The sequence below is a fragment of the Chlorella variabilis genome (genome assembly GCF_000147415.1).
Source record: "Chlorella variabilis unplaced genomic scaffold CHLNCscaffold_29, whole genome shotgun sequence".
NCBI classification, from domain to species: domain Eukaryota; kingdom Viridiplantae; phylum Chlorophyta; class Trebouxiophyceae; order Chlorellales; family Chlorellaceae; genus Chlorella; species Chlorella variabilis.
In genome coordinates this window covers 259484-284681 of record NW_005435059.1, presented here as the reverse complement: position 1 = coordinate 284681, position 25198 = coordinate 259484, and the positions used below count along the sequence as shown (strand labels likewise).

The 25198-nt window shown below is 56.1% G+C and overlaps 5 protein-coding genes across 5 annotated transcripts; 2 read left to right on the top strand and 3 right to left on the bottom strand.

The window, feature by feature from the left end:
* Positions 1 to 166: 166 nt before the first annotated feature.
* Positions 167 to 6162, bottom strand: CHLNCDRAFT_140182 (hypothetical protein; the record flags this gene model as incomplete). The annotated part of the gene is made up of 18 exons (XM_005843490.1): positions 167 to 261; positions 381 to 457; positions 607 to 725; positions 824 to 957; positions 1136 to 1201; positions 1316 to 1377; positions 2984 to 3117; positions 3360 to 3428; positions 3581 to 3820; positions 3915 to 4064; positions 4188 to 4273; positions 4423 to 4487; positions 4589 to 4704; positions 4802 to 4892; positions 4990 to 5033; positions 5277 to 5368; positions 5459 to 5543; positions 6130 to 6162. The coding sequence occupies 18 exons, from the start codon at positions 6160 to 6162 to the stop codon at positions 167 to 169; spliced, it is 1758 nt and encodes a 585-aa protein (XP_005843552.1).
* A 3008-nt stretch (positions 6163 to 9170) lies between these two features.
* On the bottom strand, positions 9171 to 11061 carry CHLNCDRAFT_140181 (hypothetical protein; the record flags this gene model as incomplete). The annotated part of the gene is made up of 6 exons (XM_005843489.1): positions 9171 to 9266; positions 9965 to 10029; positions 10164 to 10263; positions 10510 to 10752; positions 10858 to 10917; positions 11056 to 11061. 6 exons carry the CDS (start codon positions 11059 to 11061, stop codon positions 9171 to 9173), a joined length of 570 nt encoding a protein of 189 aa, XP_005843551.1.
* A 1028-nt stretch (positions 11062 to 12089) lies between these two features.
* On the top strand, positions 12090 to 13584 carry CHLNCDRAFT_48352 (hypothetical protein). Its single transcript, XM_005843544.1, has 6 exons — positions 12090 to 12247; positions 12346 to 12383; positions 12550 to 12657; positions 12776 to 12877; positions 13002 to 13113; positions 13223 to 13584. Exons 1-6 carry the CDS (start codon positions 12238 to 12240, stop codon positions 13498 to 13500), a joined length of 648 nt encoding a protein of 215 aa, XP_005843606.1. The 5' UTR covers positions 12090 to 12237; the 3' UTR covers positions 13501 to 13584.
* Positions 13585 to 14329: 745 nt separating this feature from the next.
* CHLNCDRAFT_18031 (hypothetical protein) lies at positions 14330 to 14626 on the top strand (the record flags this gene model as incomplete). Its single annotated transcript, XM_005843543.1, has 2 exons — positions 14330 to 14443; positions 14555 to 14626. Coding segments are annotated over 2 exons (186 nt in total), but the record flags the coding sequence as incomplete, so codon positions are not given.
* Positions 14627 to 17400: 2774 nt separating this feature from the next.
* Positions 17401 to 22712, bottom strand: CHLNCDRAFT_140179 (hypothetical protein; the record flags this gene model as incomplete). The annotated part of the gene is made up of 5 exons (XM_005843488.1): positions 17401 to 17462; positions 17762 to 17939; positions 18042 to 18145; positions 18888 to 18986; positions 22589 to 22712. 5 exons carry the CDS (start codon positions 22710 to 22712, stop codon positions 17401 to 17403), a joined length of 567 nt encoding a protein of 188 aa, XP_005843550.1.
* Between the last annotated feature and the right edge of the window lie 2486 nt (positions 22713 to 25198).

Sequence of the window (25198 nt, the reverse complement as noted above, 5' to 3'; positions counted from 1 at the left end):
CACGTCTGTTTCTGGCGTCTATGGGCTTTCACATGTAAGTGCATAGGTCCCCAGTAGCCCGATGCAGCCTGGAAAAGGCCAGCGCCATGCAGGTGACCGACCACTTGGATTGATGGGGGTCACGCGTTGCACATGTGCACAGGTGGAAATGTGCACAGGTGGAGGTCTACGACCTGACCTCCACCGCCTGGATCTCCCCCAGGTGTCGCGCTATCAGCCCCTCTGCATCTTCTAGCAGCTTGGCAGCAAGTTCGATGAAATCTGCAGTCAACAGAGTAGTGGGTATAGACTCATCAGGGCGGCGGTGTGCTACAGCCGAGCAGGCATAGAACACAGGATATGTGCACGTATGCGGTCGCTGGTTATTAGAGCCCACGCACATGGATCGCCGTAGGCACCGCCAATGCCAGGCGAGTTGTAAGCCACGGCATTGTTGTACAACTGCTGCAGGTCGGCCCTGCACGAGGGAAACAGCAAGGCAGCAGCAGTTGATAGGCTTCGACTGCCACACGCATTTGGCGTCGCACAGCACCTGCCTCATCTCTCGACATGCTCATGGGGAAATGCCCATGCTACATGTCGCGCATCAATCTACCAAGCCTTCACCTGAACTGCTCCAGGGAGAGGTAACGCCCCGCCTTGGCCTTCTTTTGCACCTCTGGCAGGATGATGACGCTCGACTTGGGCACAAAAGCGTGGTAGTCGGGGGCGTGCTTGTTGCTGGGCTGCATTCAGCGGCGGCAGGGCTCAATACCCTCCCTTTGCAGAGGCCCAGCGCTTGCGGGCAAAACCAGCAGGCAATAAAGGCGGCATCCCGGCTCACCACTTTGCCATAAACCAGCTCGTACACCTTTGTCATCTTCTGAGGGTAGCCAAACGGCATTTTTGTGTTGCGCAGCTGCTGCACAATGGCGCTCAGGATGGCACCCAGCTGGCGCCCAACCGTGCCCAGCTGACCTGCGTACGTGAACGCATCGAGTGTGTATCGGACTTAGGCCAGCCTCGCACTAACAGCTCCTAGGCCACTAACAGCTCAAATGCAACTAACAGCTCAAATGCACAATCCAAAGTGTCCTGCCCTTACCTGCTGCTCCCAGCCCAGCACCTCCACCACAGGAACGGTGCTTGCTCCCACGCTGTGGTGTAGCTCCTTCATCGCTGGTGCCCGGATCCTCCTCCTCAAACATTTCTTCATCTTCATCTGCAGGGCACAGTCGCCGAAAGCACTGCATTCTAGCATTCGAAGAGAAATTCTACTGATTAGTTCTGCACACACCTGCGCTCCCCAATCATCAATGAAGGCACTGATCCTTACCGGACAGCTCCTCCTCCTCCTCCTCAAACTCATCCTCAAACTCATCCTCAAAGTCGGACCTGCTGCGCTTTTTGCGTGCGCTGCCTCCCCCACTGGTCTTCGCACGGGCTCCACTGCTGGCTTTGCCCCCAAGTCGGGAAGCGCCTTTGTTGCGCGCACCGCCAGCGCTCCCAGCACTGCGGCGGCTGCCAGAACGGGCGAGCGGGGCTGCATCAAAATTTCGTGACCTGTAAACCAAAAGCAACAGCAACATGTCAATGAAAAAGTAGCCCACACAAACGCACAGCGCTCCATCAACCCACCCTGCTTCGCCCACCCCTACTTGCCTTGTTCGAGCCTTCTTCAAGACGCGCCGCTCCTCACCTTCACTTTCTGAGAAGTCGTCATCCTCGTCTGCGCAGCCAAATGCGTAGCATGTAAAAAGAAGCTGGCAGCAAAACCAAAAAAAGATGCAATAGCCTTTCAGTACCTGGCACAAAGTCATCACTGACATCATCAGCATCGTGCTGCACTTCGTAGTCAGCATCTGTGGAAGAAAGGAACAGGTTGGGGGTGGGGGTGGGGTGGAGACGGACACAGCAGTAAGAAAGGGCGAACAAACGGACCAAATGCTTTGCCAGACCGCCTCCGGTGCGCGCCCTCGCTCTCTTCGTCCTCGCCCACTGTCAAATCATACACAAAATCCGCTGCAGAAATACACAAAGATGCACAAAACCAGCTTTATGAATCGACAAAGTGACCAACATCAGAACTCCGCCAAGCAGCGCAGCACTACAATTGCCTTACGCGAGGGCTCTCGTGGTGGTTGCTTGGTGGGAGCTGCACCACTCAGCTTCAGTTTCAGCTTGGGCTTCAGTGTCGCCGCAACTGTCTGCTGCTGATGGTGCATCAGTGGCGGGGGTCCCTGAGCAGCCTGCTGCGGTCCAGGGCCATTAGTCGGCAGTTCCTCGGCTGGTGCCTGCTGCTGGTCAAGCTGTGTGCCAGAACTGGGCATGCGTACTGCGGTTGCTGCAGCAAGGGCAGCAGCAAAGTCGTCCGGCAAGGCTGGCATCAGCCCCTCTGGCTGCAACTGCTCCCCTTCCAATCCAGCTGCTCCTGCTGCCTGTTTCTTCTTCTTTCTGCGCTGCTGCTTTGGCCTGTCCTCTGTGGGTGCCGCAAAATAAGGGGCCTCTGCATCGTCGTTGTACTCAAAATCGCCTTCATCTGCGCACCATCAACAATAGTTGGCTTTTCAACGACCCTGTGGTGCACTGCCAACGGCTGCGCCTCGTTTCCAGAAATCTCTTCTCACCAGAAATAATTTCCTCTCCCTCAAGCATCTCGTCTCCAAACTGAACACGGTTTACGTGAGAACATGTTCTTTGCAAGGAAGCAAATGGACTAGATTTTTGCCAGCAAGGCCCCAGCAACTGTGCCTACCTGCCGCTGCTTGCGCTGCCGACTGCTCTGTCTTGCACGTCCCGGGTCCGGGCTGGCCAATTCTGCAAGGGGTCAACAAGCATAATCGAGCTTTTCTGGTGCGTTCTACTGGGCTGGTTGCCAGCGCCAACGACTCCTGGGGACCAACTGAGCAGCAGTCAGGTCTCTGCCCGCTTGCTGTCGAACTGTGCCATGCAGCAGGAGCTGGCAGCCGTCTGTTGCCACCGGCTGGCGCTGGCACGCACCCACGGCTGCCGTCTTGCCACCGCGTCCCCTGCCGCCTGCTCCACGTCCGCGCGCAGAAGGACCAGGGCGGCTTCCGCTGCGCCCCATGCCTCGGCCCCTGGCGGCAGCATAGCTGAGCCGAAGCTCCTTCGGTCGGCCTGCACATGGCATTGATAATCCGAGTTTAGGATTGAAGCATCAACATTGATGTGGAAGTCGTCAGCATTTGGATGGGCAGTACTATAGGTGCCTTGCCTGCTATTGTCCGAGTGCCAAAGCCATAGGGATGGCTTCCGCTGCCTTCTTTCTGCAACAAAGCAAGGGACATTATGAACACAGCCAGAGAGGGTTCCTGCCAGCAGGCCTGTGAGAGAGATGAGGTTCCCGTCAAGAGGCCTACACTTGCCTGGTACAGTGAATGCAGCTGGCCTGGGCGATCCCGTCCCATGTAAACAATCTCATGCGACTTCTGCACAAAGACAGCAATAGTTGGCATTGTTTAAGGAGTGATGTAAACTGAGCAAAGGCAGCAGAATCATATCTACACAATGCTTGGGGGTGCAAGGTCACAGGTTGCAACATTTAAATCCCGCAACAGCTGCATGCCAGCAGCGGGCGCACCTGCCAGCTGCCATCTGCTGCTTTCAGAAACACTTCCCGCCTGATGCGCTTTGTGCCAAACCCCTCCTTGGGCGCCGGTCCGCCAGCACCCCCTGGTCCTGGGGTCCAAGATGGTGCTGCCGCTGCAGTGCCAGCATCTGTGGCACCAGCACCTGCTGCGGCATCCATGAGGCCCTCTGCTCGCATCTGTTGCATCATGCGCTGCTCATCATCGGCGGTGGGTGTGCCCTCGCGCTTGCCCTGCAAAAAAGTCACAAATACAGCAGCAACGACGTGGAAATAACCTGCTTGGACCTGAGCAACTTCGTGATGAGCTGATGCAAGAGTGCACCACCTTCTTGCTCTGGGGTGTGGGCCTGCTGGTGGCCCCTCCGCCCTCGGCCTCGGCTGCCTCCTCTGCAGCTGCCAGCTCCTGCTCAAGCTCAGCCTCGAGGGCGTCCTGATCGCCTAGATCCTCGCCAGCAGAGTTGTTCAGGACAGCCATCTGCGTGAAGTGTGTAAACACACAAACTCAATGGATTGGGATCGCACAAACATGCAATACACTGAACATATCAAGCGTAGTAATGCGCCCGCTGCACTGCTGTAAAGCAGCAGAAGCTGGAACCTGTTTCTCCAGGATCTGCTGCGCCTTCTCGGCCGCCCGCCGCTGCAGCTCAATCATCGTGGTCTTCTGATGCCGCACAAACTTGACTGCAGCAGCATCCACTGTGCCATCCTGAGCTGCAGCACTGGCCAACTGGCGCACCTGCTAGCAAAGCATAAGTGAAATTGTGTTATTTGCAGTTAAACAGCATTGCAAAACACAGCCAGCAACATGCTTATAGGCGGATCAAGGGCACTTGCCATGTCGATCATGGTCCACCTGCCCAGTCCCTGGATCTCCTCCTCGGTCATTCCGTAACCTCTGTGGCAGGGGGCACAGCGATTGCGTCACAACCAACATATCAGCTTCAGGGGCAGCTGAAGTACAGCAGGCCAACAGATTCAACCGCTGCCACGACGCACCTGAGACGCTCTTTTGCCTGAGCAGTGGTCATGCGGCGCAGGTCTGCATCTGTTCCCTGCACCTTGCCTGCCTGACGCTTTGCCATCTGTTTGGTGACGTCATCAGCATTGGCATGCTGCAGTCAGACAAGCAAATAGCAAGGTAGGGCATGTGCAAGGCGAGTAATGACAGCAGACTGGGGCGAGGGCAGTGGGCAGTCCACATCCCCATACCTTGTGCCGGACATCCCTCACAAAGCTGTAACCAAATCCGCGGCCGGTCGGATCGGCTGCGCCTGCCAGCTGCAGCTGAGCCTTGCCCTCCCTATAGGCATGCCAACACGATGTTAACCACGACAGCGGGTTGGGAACAGGCTATGCAAGAAGCCAGCTGAACAGCAGATGATGGCCAATTATTCTACCTGAAGTGGGTAACAAATGCGTCAGTGAGAGTCCAAGGTGCAGACTGCAGGCACAGAACAGACAAAACAAGTCGAATAGCAGACGGAGGAGGTGCATTAGGACGAAGCCAGACTGTGTCCAAGCCAGCCACACCTGCATGGCCTGCTCCACCAGCCTTGCAGCCTTCTGATGGCTTTCATCAGGCGGCAGCATCTCGGCTGCTAACCTCAGCTTTTCTATCTGCAGAATGTTGTGGGTGTTGGCATCAATTTCATCACTTTGTTGACTTCCCCTTTCCCCTACTCACCGCAGCTTTATCCAGCTTCTCATGCATCACCAGGCCTCGCTGCTTCATGCGGAAGGCGGCGACATAGCATGCTTCCAGTGTGCATGCCTCCTCTGCATGAGCAAGCAGCCAAAAGTGGTCATCATGAATGATACAGCCTACAGGACAAACCAATCTGCTGCCAATGGCAGCAACAGGTTCACCTGGTGTCAGCTTTTTGCGCAGCTCAGCTTCGCTGGGAGGGCGTGCCGCGTCCTTCAGGCTGAAGATCTCCGTGTCCCCAACTGGCTGCAACATTAGGAAGAAGGAAAAAAGCAAGGGGACCCGGAGCAGCGGTTGGCAGCAGTCCAACGCAGAACAGCAAGACACAAACGCGGCATTTGCTCAAAAACAAACAAAACTAACCCGAACAGCCAGATCACATGCATCTTTCAGATAGCTTCGGATCATGGCTGGTGGGCGGGAGGGAAATGCCTGTGCCAGAGCTTCAAGAGTGATGGATGCCCGCTCCCCCTGCAAAATGCTAACTTGCATGTGAGTGATGGATGCCTGTTGCCTGAAAATGCAAACTTGCGGAAAATGACGGCTGATCCCTCTTGCTAAACCTCTCTCGGGATATGCAGACGAGCAAAGCCCAGGCGCCATCCACCTGCTTGACTGGGTCGCTGTCCAGCTTGGCTTGCTGGTGACGCAGATGCTTGAAAACATGCACATAAATGCGACGCTCTTCCAGATCTCTGCAATGTTCAATGCCCAACAAAGTGCATCGATTGAGGATTCGGGCAGGGAGGTCACAAGACAATGCAGATTCAACTCACTTGACTTCGCGGGCAGTAGGCGCTGGCACTCGCAGCATAGGCAGCCCTTGTCCCACCATCACCGTGCCGCTCAGCTCCCGCACCTGCATCGTGCCAGCCTGAACACACACACAACAAAAATGGAAACACAACGGCAGATGCACTGCATACAGAAACAAAGTTGGTGCATGGGCATGAGGCTGTTACACTCACTGGAGTGCGCAGAAGCAAGAAATCGGTGAATGGTGGATTGTAGGGGAACGCCAAAGAGCGGAATAGGCCGCTCTCCACACTCAAAGTGCTGGTTCCGCGCGCCAGCTGCCCTGCAACAGGGGGAAGCCAAACGTGGGCGCAAGCAAAACGCGGGCGCCGACTGACTGGCAGAAGCAACTTGGCAGAGGGTCAACATTTAATGCTCTGACCAAGGAAGGGCGAGTCATCATCATCACCCAGTGGTTGCACCGCGCCAACTCGCCAGCGTAGCGTCTCTGCGCGAGGCAAGGGCTCCTGAATTTTTCAACAAGCACGGCCTGGTCTGGCATGCTGCAAGTGGCCAAAGGAGCCGCACCCTGCTTCAGTTTCTGATGGTCTGAATCCGAGGCATCTCGCTTGCGATAGTAGGTCACCAGCTTGGCACCCATGCCAGGCCGATTAAGGAGCGGCGGCTGCAAGGCCAGAATTCCAGCACAGGAGCATCTCACTTTGATTTGAATCCACTTCCCACACAAATGAGTGTTCTTTAGGCAACCCTGCTTCTTGCCTGCTGCTCCATGAATTCCAGCAACACCACATGTCCAGGCTCAGCAGCCGAAAAATTGCGCTTGCGGGTGAAGGCATTGGGCGGTCTACAACACATTGGAGGGTGGAAAGAGGTGGAAAGGGCGCAAAAAATATCCAGATGGCAGCCTGGGCACCAAAGGCTAGCTGACCTGAGGAGCGCAAGGTTGTCCTTTGCTGGGACCGCATTGACCGCGGCAGTCTGCAGGAGCTGGATGTCTTGGAAGGCAACTGTCAACTTGAGCTACATTGCAGGTATGGGCAAGGAGATGTTTAGACTGTGTTCAAACCAGGCAAAGCCGGCGGCTGGTTGCTGATGGGCACCCTTCACAGCCTGTTGCCAAGATCTCACTCGCCTGCTTCTGCCCCTCCTTGATAGCGCCCATCGCGTGCAGTGGCTGATCAAGTGGCAGCGCCACGGGCGGCTTTCCTGGCAGCAGAATCAGCGGCTGAGTGCCCGCAGCTAGGTTGAACAGAGGAAAATTGTCCAAGAGCTGCAACAGGGCACCGGAAATGCTGCAAGCTGATCCATTGAAGCACCAGGGAGGAAATGAGTAAAACAAAACTTACATGCTTCCACAGATCCCGCAATCGCGAGTCCAATCCCACCGATCTGAAGATTTTGCTGCAAGAATTGGAGCAAAACACATTGAAATGTATCAGGTGTTTTTTCTGCTTCAGCATGGAGAATAAATGCCTGCGTCTATGGACCGCCGTTATCTAGGCGACATTGACAGCAGCAACAGCAGGGTTGGCACTCACCTGACGCCAGGCAGGCTAGCAATGGTGATTGTGACGGGCCCTGCCGTGGAGCTCTTCTTCTTGCCAGCCACATTCCAGGACACTTGGCTGGACTGCATCATCACATGATGAACAAGAATGCTAACAGAGCACAGGCATTGCGGGCTGAGATGCAATACACACTGCGCTGGGCCAGCCCGTCTCAAGTGGTGCCATACCTCAACGGGCCACCACTTGCCACGGTGTGTGTGCCAAAGCGCCAATGCGAGCACCTCCTCCTGCAACAAACAGTGGCGGCAAGTATTGACAGCATGGTTGAGAATCGAAGCAGTAGCAGAGAATTGAGAGGATCAAAAGCACTTGATACATTGCTGCACACACCTGGGAGTGCGGCGTTGGGTTCAGGATGGGCAGTGTTACCAAGTCAGATGCCAGCTTTGCATGCAGCACTCGCACTGCGCCCACTGTGCCTGCACATACCCGCTGCATTAGTGCTAAAATGGCCGCCTTGGCGGCAGTTCCATCATCTCAGCGATAAACACGACTCACCTGCTTTGCGCCGCGCAGGCTGATGGTACTCACGCTCCCGAGCCAGCCCCTGCTGCAGCCGCCACAAATCCACCTCCTCAGGCTGTATTGCGTCGTACCCCGACACACGAGGTGGCACTGGCAGCACCTGCAGCAAGCAAAATGGGGGCACAGTATGCTTGACGACGTCGCCCACGCGGAGCAATGAATGGATAATGAGCTGAAAGAGAAGCAAAACGAGGGCACGCCACACAAAACCAGCCCTGTACTCACCAGTACTTGCGGCTCAATAACAAGCGCGGCAGCCTGCTCCACTAATACCGCAACACCAGCTGGTGGTTGTTCTGTCATGGCTGAACCTTCCTGCTGCCGGCTGGCTGGAACTGCTGCTGGTTGGCGGGCAAGCGGCCGGGTGAGCTCAAAGGCCTGATTGGCATCATTTAGGTCAAGAATTGGGCCGTGCCCCCTGCACCCACAAGCAATACAACACTCCGGGGCAAACGACGCGAACAATGTGCACGGCAGATCAAATGACAGACGCACGCAAATCTGGGGGCAGCCCGAAAATCACCCGTGCAGACTCACCTGAGTTTGATGGGTGCATCGACCTGACCCTCCCACACAATGCGCTGCTCCCAACAATGGCAGTGCACTGCAGAAGCAGCAATTGCAATGCAATACAGTAAGAAGTGGAAGGGCAGTAAAGAAAAATCAGTGAAAACAGGCTGCCATAGCATGGGAAACATGTATGGGTGAATTGCGGCACCACCGCTGTTGCTCCTGTGCATCCCACCGGGCAGCATGTCGGGCAGCGGGGGCATGGGTCCACGATGCTGCCTGTCCTCATCGCTCCCTCCACCACGGGCGCCAGCCAAATCCCCAACCCGCTCTAGTCTCAACAACGGCCCGGTAGGCAGCGCCCAGCTCTCCTCCTCATCACTGTCTGCTGCTGTCCTGCTTGCTGCCTCTGCGGCATGCACACTGCTCAGCCCTGGCAGGTGTGCTGCGCCAATGGCGTTGACATCTGGCAATGACTCTGCCAGCTGCTGCTGGTTCTGCTGTTGCAAGGTGGTCATGCCTGGATCTCGCTGGCCCCAATGTGGCTGCTGCGCTTCATGCTGCTGTTGCAGCAGCACAGGGAATGGGACGTCGAGCCCTGGGGTGCCAGCTGCAGCAGCAGGCACCAGCATAGGTGGCACGCCATTGTCAAACTGTGTTGCTGCTGGCAATTGCTGTTGCTGCTCCTGCTCCCCGTGCAGCTGCTGCTGCTGGAAAATGACAGCAATGTCTGTCTGAGGAGTACGGTGGGCATGCTCCTGCCCCCCTCCTCTCTGCTCCTCACTCGAACACGGCCGGGAGGCAAAGGCCATAGCGGCAATTTCCTGGCGGTCTTCAGCGGCATGGCCAGCGGCCGCTGCTGCGACAGCCGAGTCTACACCCAACTCCGACGTGGGCTCATCATTGGTGCCTCGGTGCCTGTTCAGGTGCACTTCCACTTCCTGCCAGCTGATCCTGTCTTCCCAGGCCAGCATGTTGACAGGAAAGAAAGTGCCGTCTGATGAGCCCGCACACACCGGCTCCACAGCTACATCTTCTGCTGGCAGCGCAACCTCTGCCACATTGGCTGACTGCTGCTGCATCTGGGCTTGAGCCAGGAGCTGTGGCCTATTCCTGCATGTGGCGTGTATGTACAACGAAGCAAGAACAATGTGGCACTTAGTTGGGTGGTGCAGCAAACTGCCAGCATTCAATCGCTGAGAAGCAATCACAGCACCTTTGTGATGGCAGTCTTGTGTCCAGCCGATGCGTGGCTTGCTGCAACTGCGGGCTGCCCTGACTTGGTGCGTGTCCTGCTGGTGCTGCTACCTTGGGCGTTGGATTGACCAGAAGAGGCAGCGGCAGCTCCTGGTCATCCTGCTCCGCCTCTTCTCCTGCAGCAGCAGCACATGATGCCGTGGTTTGCAAGCAGCAAAGCGCTATCACATGGACACAGACCACCTGATGCACATCCTGACATCTGCCTCCTCTACAGCTTCCAATGGAGCAGCAAACCCAGCAGGCACACCTGCAGGGACCTCGATGTCAGCAGCCTGCAGCAGGGCCTCCTCGTCGCCAGGGCCCACCTCAGTCTGCTCCTCCCGCGCAAGCTCTGCTGCCTGCCGGCGCTGGCCGCGGAACAACAGTGGTTGTGGACGCAGGTCATCGGTACTTGCCACATGCCCTGCCATCACCCCCTGATGGCCATACAGCTCGGAAAAGCGCAGCACTGCCTCGCCTTCAAGAGACTGTCCCAGCACAGGGAGGTGCACGCGGTGCCGGTATGCTGCCCACGGTGTTTGTCCCACAGCAATGGCGCCAATTGGTGGTGCTGGACTCCCAGCTGCGATGACTGCTAGCTGCGGCGGCCCGACAACTCGCGGCTCCTCTTCGTCAAAATCATAGTTCTCATCCTCGGCTGCTGCTCCTGCCTGCAGTGCCGCTGACACCAGCCCCAGCTGATGCTGGTGCATGGCGGCGGCCACATCAGCCATCGCTGCCTGCTGCTCTGCATCCTCAATCAGCTCCGCTTCATCGGCAAAGTCCCGGGCATCGGCTGCAGGCTGCACTGCTGCCTCTTTACTGCCGACTCCAGGTCCATCAGCTTGCAGCTCCTCCTGCAGAGGCGGCAACAGAGTTGCCGTGCCAGCTGGCTTAGATTTAGACACGTCACCGGCCAGTAGTAGCGGCGGGGCGCCGTCGCAGGAGCAGCGCCACCTCACCTGCAGGTCCAGCCCGCCTCCCTGAAGGCGGGCCAGGCCCCCCAGGTGCTCCTTGGCATCCTGCAGCGTTCAGGAGCAGCACGCCCTTAAGCCACGGTCGGAGTGTCAGCAAGCGCAGGGAGAGGTGCTCACTGCATCGAGGTAGTCAGCTTCGACTTTGCCGGTCTTTTCATCAATGTTACCGAAGATAAATCCCACATCCATCAATTTGAGCTGCTGTTGAGTATGTTCAGAAGGCAGCGCCCTGTCGGGAGCTGCAAGGCGCAGACACAATGCAGCGGCAACTCGATAGGTTCCTGCAGCAAAATCTAAAGCCAATTCCGGGAGACTGGAAGTTCAAGCCGCACAAGCTGCACTGCTGGGTCGCGGTGGCAAAGGGCGGAGGCGGAGGCGGCAGGAGCGCAGCGCCTCCCACCCTGAGTCGTATACTACGTGGCGCCTGCTGGCCCACACCTGGTCCACCAAAGTTGCGGCAACGCCCAACAAAATCGGCAACGCACAGGCCAGAACGGAACGATACAGTTCGCGGTGAATGTTGGCTGGCCAGGCTGCCGAGCTGGCTGGTTGTGGACTGTAACACCGAGACCGGAGAGAGCTTGCCGTGATGCTAAAGGCGGAAACTTGTACTGTATTGTACGGAACATGAAAATTCGCCCTGGAGATGAATTTTTGAGGGAGGAATGATTTAGGGCGCGGAGGAGACACAACCGTGCTGGCGGCGCCCGCGTCGGCTCGCTGGCGGCCAGTGCCCGGCGGCGACAACCAGCAAAGTCACCCTTTCTTGTCGACATCCCATTACATCTCAGCTCATCCAGTGGAGCAGCATCCCACCCAGCCCAGCGGCTCCCCCGCCGGTCTGGGACTCGGCATGCCTGCACATGTCCGAAACCCAAATCGCCCCCCAAGTCGCCCCAATTAGCGTCTTTGGCCGCGGAAAACGACCATCACGTTCATTCCGAGCCGGAATCCATTCCGAGCCGGAGCCATGCGCGATCGCAGCTCGCGGAATGGCCAAAAATGGTTACACGATTGCGCCAAGAGAAAGCGCTGAATCGGAGCTCCGATTCTCGCTCAAAGCATCGAGAGCAGCATCTGTGGGCCGGACTCGCCACTGCGCGAAGTTGGGAAATTAGTCCGTGCTGGGGGGTTGGGGTGGAAAGACTGGAAAGATCAGGCAGCGAAGGAAACGCCATGCATGCTCAGGCGGCCTCCAGACACATTGCGGTCCTAGCGCACGGGGAGTGGGCTGGGCGTGGTCTGTGCGAGACCGGCAGCATGGCAGCAGCACTCGCCGCCACCAACTTCGCGGGCCAGCGGCTGGCTGCACGCAGCAGCCCGGCAGCACGCACGTCGCGGAGGCTTCATGTACAGTGCAGAACCATGGAGGCTGGTGAGTCTCCTGGCAGCGCTGGATGCCCCTCCCACATGGGGCCTCCACTGCCCGACCCTCCCTGAAAGCATCCTGAAATCAGTGTACTGTGGCTGTAGGCGTTGGCGTGTGGGGCACAAAAGCGGGCATGATGCAGGTGAGTCGTGGGCGCTGCCTGCCCCCGACGGCTTTCGACAAAACAAGTTGCTCTGCTGCCCTCATTGGATGGGACATGTGGATGCGCACACAAGCAGTCTGGTGTCGCGCGGCTGTGTTTGCAAGCAGCCGAGCTGTGCTGCTGCCGTTCCTCTCCTCCCCTGCAGTTTTTCAAGGACGGCGCGTCGCTGCCGGCCACCGTCATCGCGCTCGAGGGTGGCAACATTGTGACCCATGTCAAGACAGCAGAGAAGGACGGCTACACCGCTGTGCAGGTGGGATTGACATGATTGCGGTTACCTGTGTGGAATGTACACAGGGGGCGATTCATCAAAGAAGCAATTTGTGAAAGTGCCGCGTATGCTCGCCCTCCCAATCCCCCGCCTTTTGCAGGTTGGCTACAAGACGTGCCGAGAGGACAAGATCACAAAGCCCGAGCTGGGGCACCTGCAGAAGGCGGGCGCGCCGGCCATGAAACACCTGCGGGAGTTCAAGGTGTGGTCCACGCCGGCCTGCTGCTGCCAAGCGTGTCGATCAGCAGCAGCTGGTGGGGTGCTTTTGCGGCTGCTTGCACCCTTGCCACGTCCCTCGCCACCCGCTTCGATGCACCACATTGCAGGTCAAGGACGCCAGCGGCTATGAGGCGGGGCAGCAGCTGAACCTGGTGGACATGTTCAAGGCGGGTGACATGGTGGACGTGGCTGGCACTACCATTGGCAAGGGCTTCCAAGGTGGGGGCATGGCCGAGCGGGTGTGGTGTGGTTCTGCATGAAGGTAGCGTCCCTGCTACAACGCAGTGCAAATTGACCATCAGTTACCTCCGGCCCTCCTGCGGCGCAGGCGGCATCAAGCGTTGGGGTTTCGCACGCGGCAACATGACGCACGGCTCCAAGTCCAAGCGCGAGCACGGCTCCACCGGCCCCGGCTCCTCCCCCGGCCGTGTGTTCCCGGGGCTCAAGGCCGCGGGGCAGATGGGCAATGTGCGCCGCAAGCTGAAGGCCGAGGTGCTGCTGGTGGATGCGGAGAACTCGGCTATTGTTGTCAAGGGGAGCGTCCCGGGCAAGCCGGGCAACGTGGTGGAGATTGCCCCCGCCAAGGTGGTGGGCGTGAATGTGTAGTGGTAATTTTTTTTGATGCTCTTGTGTCCCGATGGAAGGCACTGACAGCCAGGATATCAAGAATAATGTTAGCCTGATGAATGCCACTCAACAACACAATTGACCAGGACCGCCGGCGGCTGTGCACGCGCGGGACAAATGGAAGACAGTGCCCGCCCGACGACTGTAGTTGAAAATCCCCCCTTCCTTGTGCTTGCTGAGAGAGTCTGCTGCACGGATTTCTCCGCTGAATGCTGGGGTGCCACTGCTCCACACGCACTCACGTTTGTCGCGAGAGCGTTGAGTCGGCGCTTGAGCAGGGCTGCAGCAATCAGCAGGGGTTTGGGGAGGAGCACCGCCCAAAGAGACGAAAGCTCGTCCAGGTGTAGCAGTGTTATGAAGTGGAGGTTTAGATAAAAATACAAAAGCTTTAAAAATACAAAAGCTTAATTTGTTGCCTAGGCAGGAAGGCTTTGCGAGCCTGCGGCGCCTTTCCCGCCCTCGCCCTCGGTTGCCGCTACCAACACCCGCCGCTACTAACACTCCCGCCGCTACTAACACCCGACCTTTGCAGGAGCGCAAGGCGCAGTTGGGTTCAGCCTCGCCCGGCTATGCGTCTCAGGAGGCTGCGATGTACCAGTCGCCACTGAGCCTACCAGGGCAGCCACGCACACTTGGCACGGCACCTGTTGCGCCGTTGGCCGACAAGTTGCCTTTGGCATGCGACCCCGACTTGGCAGAGATGCTCAGCGTGCTGTGCGTCAATGAAGTGGAATTGCAGCCGAGTGCGTCATACCTGGAGGATCAGCACGGCCCGCGCGCCCTGCCCGAGCTCTACTTGGATGCGAGCATGCGCAGAACAGCAGCCAGTTGGCTGGTGGAGGTGACGTGCGAATTTCGCTTGCACAATGAAACGCTCTGGCTGGCCATTTCGCTGCTAGACCGCTTCCTGTCTGCCTCCAAGGTAGGGGCTAGTCAAGGTTGTGCCAGCACCACCTGCTGAGTTTGCGGTACGGCTGCAAGCTAGAGCATGCGGCGATTGTGCATCTGTGGGCTGCTGCTGCTGCTGCTGCAGGGCGTGCCTCGGACGCAGTTGCAGCTGGTTGGGGTGGCGTGCATGCTCATCGCCGCAAAGCATGAGGAGGTGCGCTGGCAACCCAACTTATCATTGTGCCTCGTGATCTCCTGCCAATTCTCCTCATTCATCTTTTTCTTCCGTTCTTACCAGGAAATGCATCCGTCAATCCTGGACTTCGCCACAATTGCCGACAACTGCTTCATGGTGACAGTCCTTGCATGTTCAGCATGCTCACCTCCTCATAGCAATGGTTAATCCCACGCAATGCCTTACTTGTAACAATCAGCATTATTAGGATTGGGCCCTCCTCCAGCTGAGGGTTGCATGCTGCTCCGCTTGCCTTACCCCCATTTCATTCAACGACCTGCAGCCCGGCGACCTGCTGCGCATGGAGGCCATCGTGCTGGACTGCCTGTCGTTTCGCATCAACACACCCACTACGCACACATTTCTTTGCTTGTTTAAACAAATACTGGCACTACAGTCGCGCACCTGCGCCCTGGCGTCATACCTAGCGGTGAGCCCTGCTCTTTCAGCAACGAGGACAGGCAGGTTGAGAGTCATTTGCCCTTCATTTCATGATCACTCAAAGCTTGCATGATCACTCAAAGCCTGTGCATGATCATTCAAGCAAGTGAGTCACGACGTAGTGTGTTACACAGGAGTTGGCCATGCTCGAGTACAATATGCTGCACTTCCGGCCTTCACATGTGGCAGCAGCTGCCACGCTGCTCGCCGAACTCTACTGCGATGTTCAGAACACGAGGTGGGAAGGGCAAAGACCGCCTGCACTTTTGCGCTGCACACTTTGCTTGAAAGTGTGCCAAATGCTGTTTTATTCCTTTCTATTCCGACCTTGATCCCCGCAGCCACATGCCGGCGGCGACGAATTACTCGGCTGAGGACCTAAAGGGATGCATGCACCACCTGCTGGCGCTGCATGCTGCAGCGCATGCTGCAACCGACTACATGTCGCCCTATCTAGCAGGTAGCGACGGCTCGGGTGGTGGGGGCGGCGGGGCGGGGCAGACGACTGGGTCAGCAGAATGGCAGGTTACTGGCATGGCTTTGCAATTGCTGTCATCTACTGGCCTGTCCATTGCAGTGAGGGACAAGTACAGCACCCACCAATGGTTCTGCGCGGGCAAGGTCACGCCCCGGCAGTTCGACTTTACGGGCAGACCGCCTGTGTGGACGACTATCTCTCCTTGAGCTTCATATACTGGTTTGATTTTAGAGCTTGACTTGGCCGGGTATGCCCTGTAAGAGACATCCCGTTCTGGATCATGCAGCATGCTGCGAGCGATGAGGGTGCTGTGCATGTCACGATGGCAGCCCCTGCTCCTCTTCTCGAGAGACTGAACCAATCCGGGAACCACAATTCTGAGGGCCCATCGCTGCTACTCACAGCATGGGCCCTCGACGTCACTCACAACCCGCACGACCAACCTCCCTGGTCGTGGCTGTTACAATGTGCGCTCTGTGGTTTGCGATATGCCTTCGCCCAGTTGAACGGACGAGCTTCAAAGCACACGCCGTGAGCGCTCATTCCCCTCGAGTTGGGTACCTACTCCACCCCTCCCCCCTCCTCCCCTCTCCTCGAGTCGCCATCGTCAACGATTCCCCCATGAACTCAGAAGGTCGAGCTAGAAACAAGCAAACGGCCCAACCAGCACAACGGTCCCATAGCTACCACTGCAACAGCCGCCCAGGGTTGCCAACTCCCATGCTGCTGCAGTTGCAATGGGCGTCGCCTATATGCTCCATCGCCTCGGCATCAACGCCGTCATGTACATGCATCGACAGCGCTTCGGGGCAGATCACATATTGTCGCAATTTTATGATGGAACGGTGTTGGACGCCTCCACCTTTTTCTCCTCGCCGGCACATCGGCACCGCATGGTAGTCTTCCCAACGTGCGTGATGGTTGAGCTGCTCTCTGGGTCCCCCATCTATCCAGGTGGCAGGGCAGCAAGCAGTCTGAACGGACTGACCCAATTGTTCATTTGGCGAATGCAGATGGAAACACTCGCAGATGGAAATGCTGCAAGCGCTTTGGCAGGGCGGTGTCACGCTAGCCCTCTTTGTTCATTTGGTAGAATTTGTGGAGCATTCAGATGTGCTGGCTTTTCTGCAAGCCACCTCCTGCTTCATCAATTCCAGTGGCAAGAACAGCGTCCAAGGATGCACAGATGCCCGTGTTGTGCTGTTCACCGTGGCTCCTCACGTAGCCGCTGCGCTGACCTCCGTGTTGGCCCAACACCAGCTTCAGATTCCTGTGGAATGGATTGTGCCAGTGTTTCCCGTGCCGCCCTTGCCGCCAAAACAGCAAGCTGGCACGATAATGTGTATTCAAGGTGGCATCGATCCAACAAGGCGCAACTATGTTGCAATATTTGAGGAGCTTGCTCAGCTGCAGCAGCAGCAGGGACAAGCAGGTGGGAGTGACGTGCAGCTATGGCTTGTCGGAAGCTTGAAGCCGGACATTCAGCTGGACATTCCTAAAGCACTTACGCGGAGCGTCAAGATTCACAGCAACCTAGCATACCGAGTGAGGCTAGGGTTGTTAGGGGAGGGTATGGTTTCTCTCCTCATGAGCCAGTTCCTGTCCTCATTAGCCTCATTGGTTGCAGGAGTTTTTCGAGGTTCTCCAACAGTGTCATACCATCATCCCCAGCTTTGCCACCAGAGCATATTTGAAAAATAGAGCCTCCTCAACAGTGTCAACCGCACTGTCAGCGAGTGTGCCGCTTGTTGCTGATGCAGACGTTATGGCGGCATACAGCTATCTCAACTCCAAGGCTGTGCTCTTCACACCCAACGCCTCTAATCTTGCCAGCGTGCTAGAGGCGCTGCAGCGTGGGACCAATTTCCGGGACTCCATTGAGGAGCTGAGGCAGGCCCTCTGCAGGCACAATGCCGCAGCATTCTTGCCCTATTTGGTGCCTCGGTAACAAAGAGGACATGCGTGATCCGTTCCCTTGTCCATGTCAGTTGTTTCCCCTTCTCCTTATCTCTCCATCACTGGTCACACAGCACTTGAACCGTTGACGGGCAGATGTATCCTGTCAAGAAACAAGCTTGCAGCATGGTGCCAAGTCATGCTTTGACTTGCACGCCATGCGCTATGCTGCATGGCTGCTAGCCTCTCGGGCCAGGCCATCATGTCCAGCAACTGCTGGCCCACATCTTCTGGTGCCGTACTCCAAAGCAGGCGCCCAGCATCGTCGGGCAGGTGGGCCAGGGCGGCTTTTAACGGAGTTGCCAGCACCGCACAGCCGTGTGCCAAAGCCTCGTAAAATGTGGCGGGGTGCGGGAAGAGGTCCTCTGGGTACAACCCAATGTAAATGTCTGCTGCCGAAAACAACGCATGCATGGCCGTCTGCATTGGTTAACAAAAAGCAGGGAATTGCAGGGGCATAGCAGCTTGCATCATTAACAACATTGAACATGTACTGTGTGTCCGGAGAGTCGAGAAGCTTACCTCCGACACGTACTCGCTCAGCAATAACACCTGCTGTCTCAAGCCAAACTCTGCCACCAGCACCTCGATGGTGCTGTGGTAATCAATGCACAGCTGCCCACAGTCTGCAGGACGACCAGCAACAAGGTAAATGAGGTTGCCTCTCGCAGCGGTTGGCAGTTTGCCAAGTCCACGAATCACGTGGTGCACCCCCTGCAGCATTCCATTGGCAAACTAACTGTCGATGCCATAGAGAACAATTTAATTCACACTCATATCCTGAGCAATGAGCCACATCGGTCCCGCTTCGGGTGCCTACCTTGTCTGGGCCCTGGTACCCAAGGGTAAGCAAAACAGTTTTGCCCTGTAATCCCAGCTCCACCTTCTTGTCAGTTTTGTTAGGGAAGGCAGGCGTTGCATGCACTCCATGCGGGATAGCATGGATGTTGGGTGATTGAAGGACATTGCCCTCTGCAGGCAGATATCCGACGGCTGTATCGAGTTCCAGCTTGGTGCGGTTGCTGAACACCATTGCAGCGTCAGATTCTGCCAGCGTGTGCGTAAGGGCTGCCTGCAGACCAAGATGGCCCTGACTGGTTGGTGGGATACATGATTACGGCACTGTCACTCGCTTCCTTCTGTCAAAACCCTACACAATGCACATGAGCTTGGCTGCTTACCTGTAGTGCATCGTCAATGTTGTGAGTCACAGAGTGAACAATCGTCACAAGAGGCTTTTCAAGCAGCTTTGCAAAGCATGCGGCATAAGCGCACTGCGTGCCACCCAGCGCTCCTGCAGGTACAGCATCGAAAATCTTTGTGCTTAGGCCTTGAGGGTTGTGTTCTGAACCGCTCGAGTGTCCTTACCCAGCTTGAAGTTCAGCAGCGCCATATCGTACTCCTTGTTGATGAGGCGGGCCGCTGCCTCATAGTCTGAGTAGGACTCGCGACAGATAGTCAACTTGACTGCATGGCAGAGGGCTCTGTCAAGGTCGTGGGCATGCACAATAATACAACTGAAGAACTTACCTACGCCTGCATCATAGACTTCGCTCTCAGTGTTCCAAAAATCAAGCACCACTGCAAAAACATCCACCTGCAAGATAGACACGACAGACAGAGCGCTCGCGCTCCACAAAGGCCACATACTGTGAACATAGGCACGAAGATCCACCAACCTGCAAGTTAGTGCACTGTGCAAGTAGGGCTGTGCGGAGATTGGCTGAATACTGCGCCAGACCATCGTGGCGAGGTGGGAATGGGGTGATAAATGCCAGCTTGACACGGTGTTTTGAACTGCAGATGTCTGCAAGCCTCGTGGAAGAGGCCTTGGGCATCGGCGCCCTCCTTGTCCTTTTCACTGATTTCATGCTTGCACAGAGCTTGACGTCCGATGCAATGGTCCTGCAACAAAAGTGGGATCAGACTGAAACTCGTCAGCCTTACAACGAATTTGCCGGACAGTCAGTCGGCTTGGACTGGTGCGCACCACTGGAACTGGTAGTCCATGGCAGGTGTTGATGCTGCAGATGGTTTGGCAAGGCGTTCTTGGATTGCATGCAACCGCTGGAGGATCAGATCAGCAACGGCTAAGTTGCTGTACATAGACACAACATCCTTCCTGGCCTGCACTCCCTTCTTTCTTGCTGCAGTAGGGTGGTCGAATATTTCCTGCAGCACCATCAGGGCAAGCTCTGAGGGTCAAGCGCAGGAGGAACGTGGCTTGTCATGTGCAGTCAAGTGGTGGTGAGTAGATGAGTATACCGACGGACCCGGAGGAGCTTGGAGAGATGGGTCTCGTCAGGTTTCGCCCACCGCATATTCCTCAGCCAGTCATCGTAAGGATCGCTGCTCTCAAACTCTTTCACCCTACATCGAAAAGAACACGCTCGAACTTGCAAGAGACAAAAGCCAAATTAGTCTGAATGCCAAGGTCTGCGCTTCCTCACCGGATGAGGTAGGAGTTCTTTGACGTCATGAACTGTGTGTTCCCACCCCAGGCAGTCGATATGGTGGGCAGAGTCATCGCCATCGCTTCATGCAAGGGAAGGCCCCAGCCCTCACCATGCGTAGGCAACACGAATGCATTTGCTGCCTTGTACAGAGATAGCACTTGGAGTGTTGAGAATGGCCTTCCAGTCAATGCTACATGAGGAATGGTCGAATTATCTCTGCATCAAACGAAGTGCAGCACGAGGTGATTAGAGCATTAGACAAGTCAAAGGGAAAGTTGCCAGCCTGCTCAAAGTTTGACTTGCGGCTCGCCTATGCATTGTGCTGCCTACTACGTTAGCGTCAATGAACGCGTTAATCGCCTCCATGATGGCCGAAAAGCGGTCGAACCTCCCTTGCAAGTTGGTATGGATATACAAGGACACATCGTCCTGATTTGTGAAAGCATTGCAGTAGGCCCTATATCGCAATGGGTACTAGCACAATGAGGACACTGCGTCTCTTGCATAGCCGCAGCAATCAACGGGGCAAGTTGCAGAAAAACGTCCACTCACTCACCAAATGAGTGTTTTCCAATTTTTTCGCTCCTCAAACTTAAAGTTGCTCAAAAACACAAACCGCTTCTGCCTGCAAATGTAACCATGGCATCGAGGGTAAGTGCCTTTGGCATCAACAGAACAATAAACCCAACGACTTGCCCTGGCAAAAGCATGGGCTGCACGGTGTCAGGGTCAAAGAAGTTGGTGTCCAGCGACTCGGGAATCACCACTATTTTATTTGAGTGCACTCCTGCTCGAGTGAATACCTCAACGTGGTGCTGGGATGGTACCCAAACTTCATCCAGGGTGTTGCATTGTTCTACCAGCCTGCACATGGTGTTGGTTAGACCGGAGTCAAGAGCACATGGATGCCTGGATTATCAATATTAGTGTAGCAATATAGGCATTTTTGTCCTGCACCGCCTGCTATGCCCCTTACCCCCATCACCTGGCATGCAAGGAAGAAACTTCATTCATGTAACGACCAACAAGATAGCGTGGCCGTTTGGTGATGGGGTTGAACCAGTTTGACATGCGAAAGTAATCTCTGCACTGCCATTACATTGATGCAGAGTGGGCCGTGCAAGTGCAACAGGCAGGAGGCTCCTGCGATGTGATGGGAATTTGCGTAAACCCTCACCTGTGCAGCACCACCACATCATCTTGGATAAATTCTCCAGTACTTGAGCCCTGCGAGATGTTGGCCACTAAGCTTGGAAGATGCATCTGCAAAAATTGTTCCAATGTCTCAATTTAACAAACATCACTATTGAATTCAAAAACCTAACACTGAATGCCCAGCACACCATTCTTTCAATCCCCTCCGAAAAGCTAGGGGCAGCCGATGCAAGCACGTTGTGCCCATCACAATATTTGAATGGTTTTTGGATTTGCACACGGAGCTGAACTTTGCGGTTGAGGTGCTCCATCTGTGCAATCAACAACGGGAGAGAATGTGATTAAGTGGCCCAACACTAGTCCGCCTCCCATCTCATCCTCGTACCAGGTTTGAAGCTTCCCACGCCCAGCTCGCGCCGCATGCAAACATCCACTTTACAGTAAGATTACTTTGCAGGTCATCCATCATTGCCTACACTTGATTTGAGCAAGCTGTCTTCAACTCAGCAGCCGCTTGCCGTGCGTTTTGTCAGCACAGCACCAAGAGCTAAAGCAGACAAGAACAGCAGCACTAGCAGTTGTCAAGCAGTCAGAAGCGAGCGCAAAAATGGGGCACAGCAACGCTTACTTTCTGCACATGCGGAGACACTATGCTGCTGTACCGCTCAGCGGAGCTCCGGTGCAGCTCATGGAACTTTAGCATGCTGTCCAAGCTAGGGTCCCATTGCCACTCGGGAGATGCCTCAGTGATAGCCCAACTATCCCAGCTCATTTGTAATCCGTTTCCTCTCAGCAAGCTGGATGTCAACGCTCCACATTGATACAAAAATGTCATGTCTGAATTGTGCAACGAACGGCTGATGTGTATCCTTGAGAACTTCTTGTCACACACACTTGATGTCTACAAAGGCTCAGCTTGGCACCTTACCTTCAGGGACCTGGGAGGCGCCTGCCAGCAGCTCGGTGCGATCTACAATAAGCCCATCGCAAGTCGTTGCCTCCAAATGACTGCGTAACTCTCCCACCGCACGATACAAGTAGCTCATGTGATAGCCTCTGCATAAGCACCATGACCGCTGTGAAGCTTACATTGTGCCTGTTGCTGTGGTGACCACTGGGGTGACGTCTCGCACCTGAGCAGCATGAAGGGCAGCGTCAGGATCTTGCCATCACCCACCACAGTATACTGGTGCTGCAAGCCTGCGGAACTGATGTCCCCCTCCTTGCTTAGTGTAACTGATTTTGCTGCCTTAAGTTTAGCTGGCGAGCTCAGCAGGGTGCTCAGCAAGTTCCATAGCCAGTGCTCCATCGGCTGCAGGGTGTCTGCTAGAATGAGCACCCACTGGGCATCGTGCTGCGACGCCACGGCTGCAATATGTTGCAGCTGACCCCCTCCAACTGCTCTGGGACTGTTTCTGATAGCTTGAATGGTGACATTGAGGTGCTGGAAATGCTTACCAGCATCAGGTGTGTCGCTGAGTATGTGCTTGCTGGACAGGACCACAGCCGGAAGACGCAGCTTGGGCTGGTTGGTTGCAGCTCGAATCTCCTGGTCAACAAGATCTAGGGTGCGCACTGCCATTGCCACGTGTTCTGAAGTGCAGAGAACCATGAAAAAATTGTAGGCGCGCCTGAATGTGATTCAGGCAGGGTACCTGCACATAAACTTACCCGTTGGAGATGTGACAATAACAGTGTTGGACAGCAACCGAGTCACAGCTGATAGGAGCATTGGTGATGATGGCTGGCGGTTGGGGTTCCACCCATTTGGAAACTTGGGTGGACGTACAAGCCTGCAAGAACAGGATTGGGGAACGAGGACCTCGAGTGTTGTGGGGGATTTGTCATGTAACACTGTGTCCTCCAGGCATTTCACTAAAACACTGTCGCTTCAGGCTCACTTGAACTGACACCCAGATGCGGGAAGGGCGAACACCGCCCCCAGGTGCGGAACCATGTTTTTCAAAAGGGGGAGCGCTGCATGGACCCCGAGGTGCGACACTGTGCGTACTGCAATAAAATCCAGTGATTGGTTCCACACCACTGCATCCGCGATGCTTCCAACCAGCCTCTCATCCAGCTCGTGCTCAGCTTGACACCTGCCAAGAACCAAAGTTGGCACCAACCAATCACACTGCGAGCCTTCAAAGCATGCATACAATCAATTGCTACCACCAACTGTCCGCTGCCAATTCTGCATCACCTCCCGATAGTCAGAGCAGCTGGTATTGATGATAAACGATGGTCCTCAGATGCAGAGGTCTGCAAAGCGAAAAAGCCAAAGAACATACAAGCTCGCTGCGTGGAGGGATCCACGCACTCGCATTCCATTGAAGAGGGAAAAGCGAGGCAGCTCACCTGGGGAACATTGTCAGCTTTGACTGGAAACCCGTCCGCATAGAATCGAACGCTGCCATGCCGTCCATCATAGATCACAGAGATCTGCTGCCAGCCACCACGTGGGTCAATGCGCGCCGAAAAGTAGTCGCGCACTGTGCCATTGCCAGTACGGGCAGTGAACTGCAAATTAAGCTGTGGTGTTCTGCAATCGATGGAATAGAGCATAGCGTTAAAGTCACCAGCTGCAAGTCCAACAGCCAGATGCAAACCTGACGTACATGCTCAATTTCCAGCCCTTCTCCCACGACCCGTGGGAAAGCACACAGGCCTCCTTCTGCCGAGGCATATCTCCTAGCTTAACCCACGCCATTGCGGTTATCGAATCGGTCTTTGGAACGCCAATAAAAGCAACGTCATTGGGGGAGCGCACAGAACATGTTGATTGGTCCGTCAACGCCTCGGCGGTGGAGCGTTGTGCTGGGTGGGACGGCACCAAAAGGTTGTTCGGCGAAGCCAGTGAAAACACGATGCCCGCTGCTGTGCTGTTCCCAGCATGTACAGCCAGTGTCGCCACCTCCTCAGGCTCAGCGTAATGGTCCAAGATGCATGTGCCAGCCATCCAGCCTTGCGGTGGTGCGAGCGCTTCAGCACGGCTCCCACTGAACTGCTTGCAATCTGCAAACTGCAGCTTCGCATCGCCAGAAACATCCCGGGCTGTCCATTCCTACATCAGATGGCATGAAAAGTGCACAATGAGGCGGCTCGTGCGCCGTAGTCGGATCAGCGGGGCCATCACTCACCCTGCTCTTGCCCATGCTGAACAGGGCGCTCGTTCCATTCAAGTAGAATGAAATGTCGTTGAATGAGCGGCCCTTGGCTGCCACCGCGACATGCGTCCAGGCAGCCACAGGGGCCGGTAGCAGGGAGGTATGCTCCATCACGGTGTCTGGCGTCCAGCGCACCACCATGCTGAGTCCGCCGTTGGGCCTGAGCGTGAGGGCCCATGTCTGTCCCAGCGATACAAGGCAAGTGGTCCAGTTGCGCCGACCTGCCGGCTTCAGCCAAGTCGCCAGGGTGAAGCTGGCAGCGGGCAGGGTAACGGGCGGCAAAGTGGACAGGGTGTCTGGCAGCGCTGCGAGATCCACGCCTGGCAGCGGCTGGAGCAGCTCTCCTGCTCCTGCGCGGTGCGGCTTCCTGCTCCGCCCAAAAACGTTGCTCAGTGTGCCAGATCGGTCTGCTTGTTCAGCTGGGCTCTGCTGCACTCCCACGAGACCCTCTGTGGCGAGATGCAATTGCACAAATAGGACAGCTGAATAGAGGACAACAAAGGCAAGCAGAGGAGCGGCTGCAATTCGCACACTCTTGAACCCAAGGCGACGCATTCTCCCTCCGCGGGTTGTAAAGAGTGGCGAGTGTACGCCATCCACGATTCGATGAGCCAGCGGAAATTGAGTTGGAAAGGAAGGCAACACAGACATGGCCATGCATGGGGACGTGTCTGCGTCTGGTCCCGTCTGTCACGCGGTATTCTGCACACAGTATCGCAGAGGAGAGCATTTGCCAATGATTGACCAGCACCACCACGCCCCGAACGAGAGGATTGATGGCTTCTGAGCCTTTACAGGCTGTCCTCATTCAAAGATGGCCAAGAGGGACAGGCCTGCGAACCGCAGGCTCCACGTGCTTGTCAGCTTTGCGGCAGGCTTCCTGCTCGCAGCTCTGACTGTG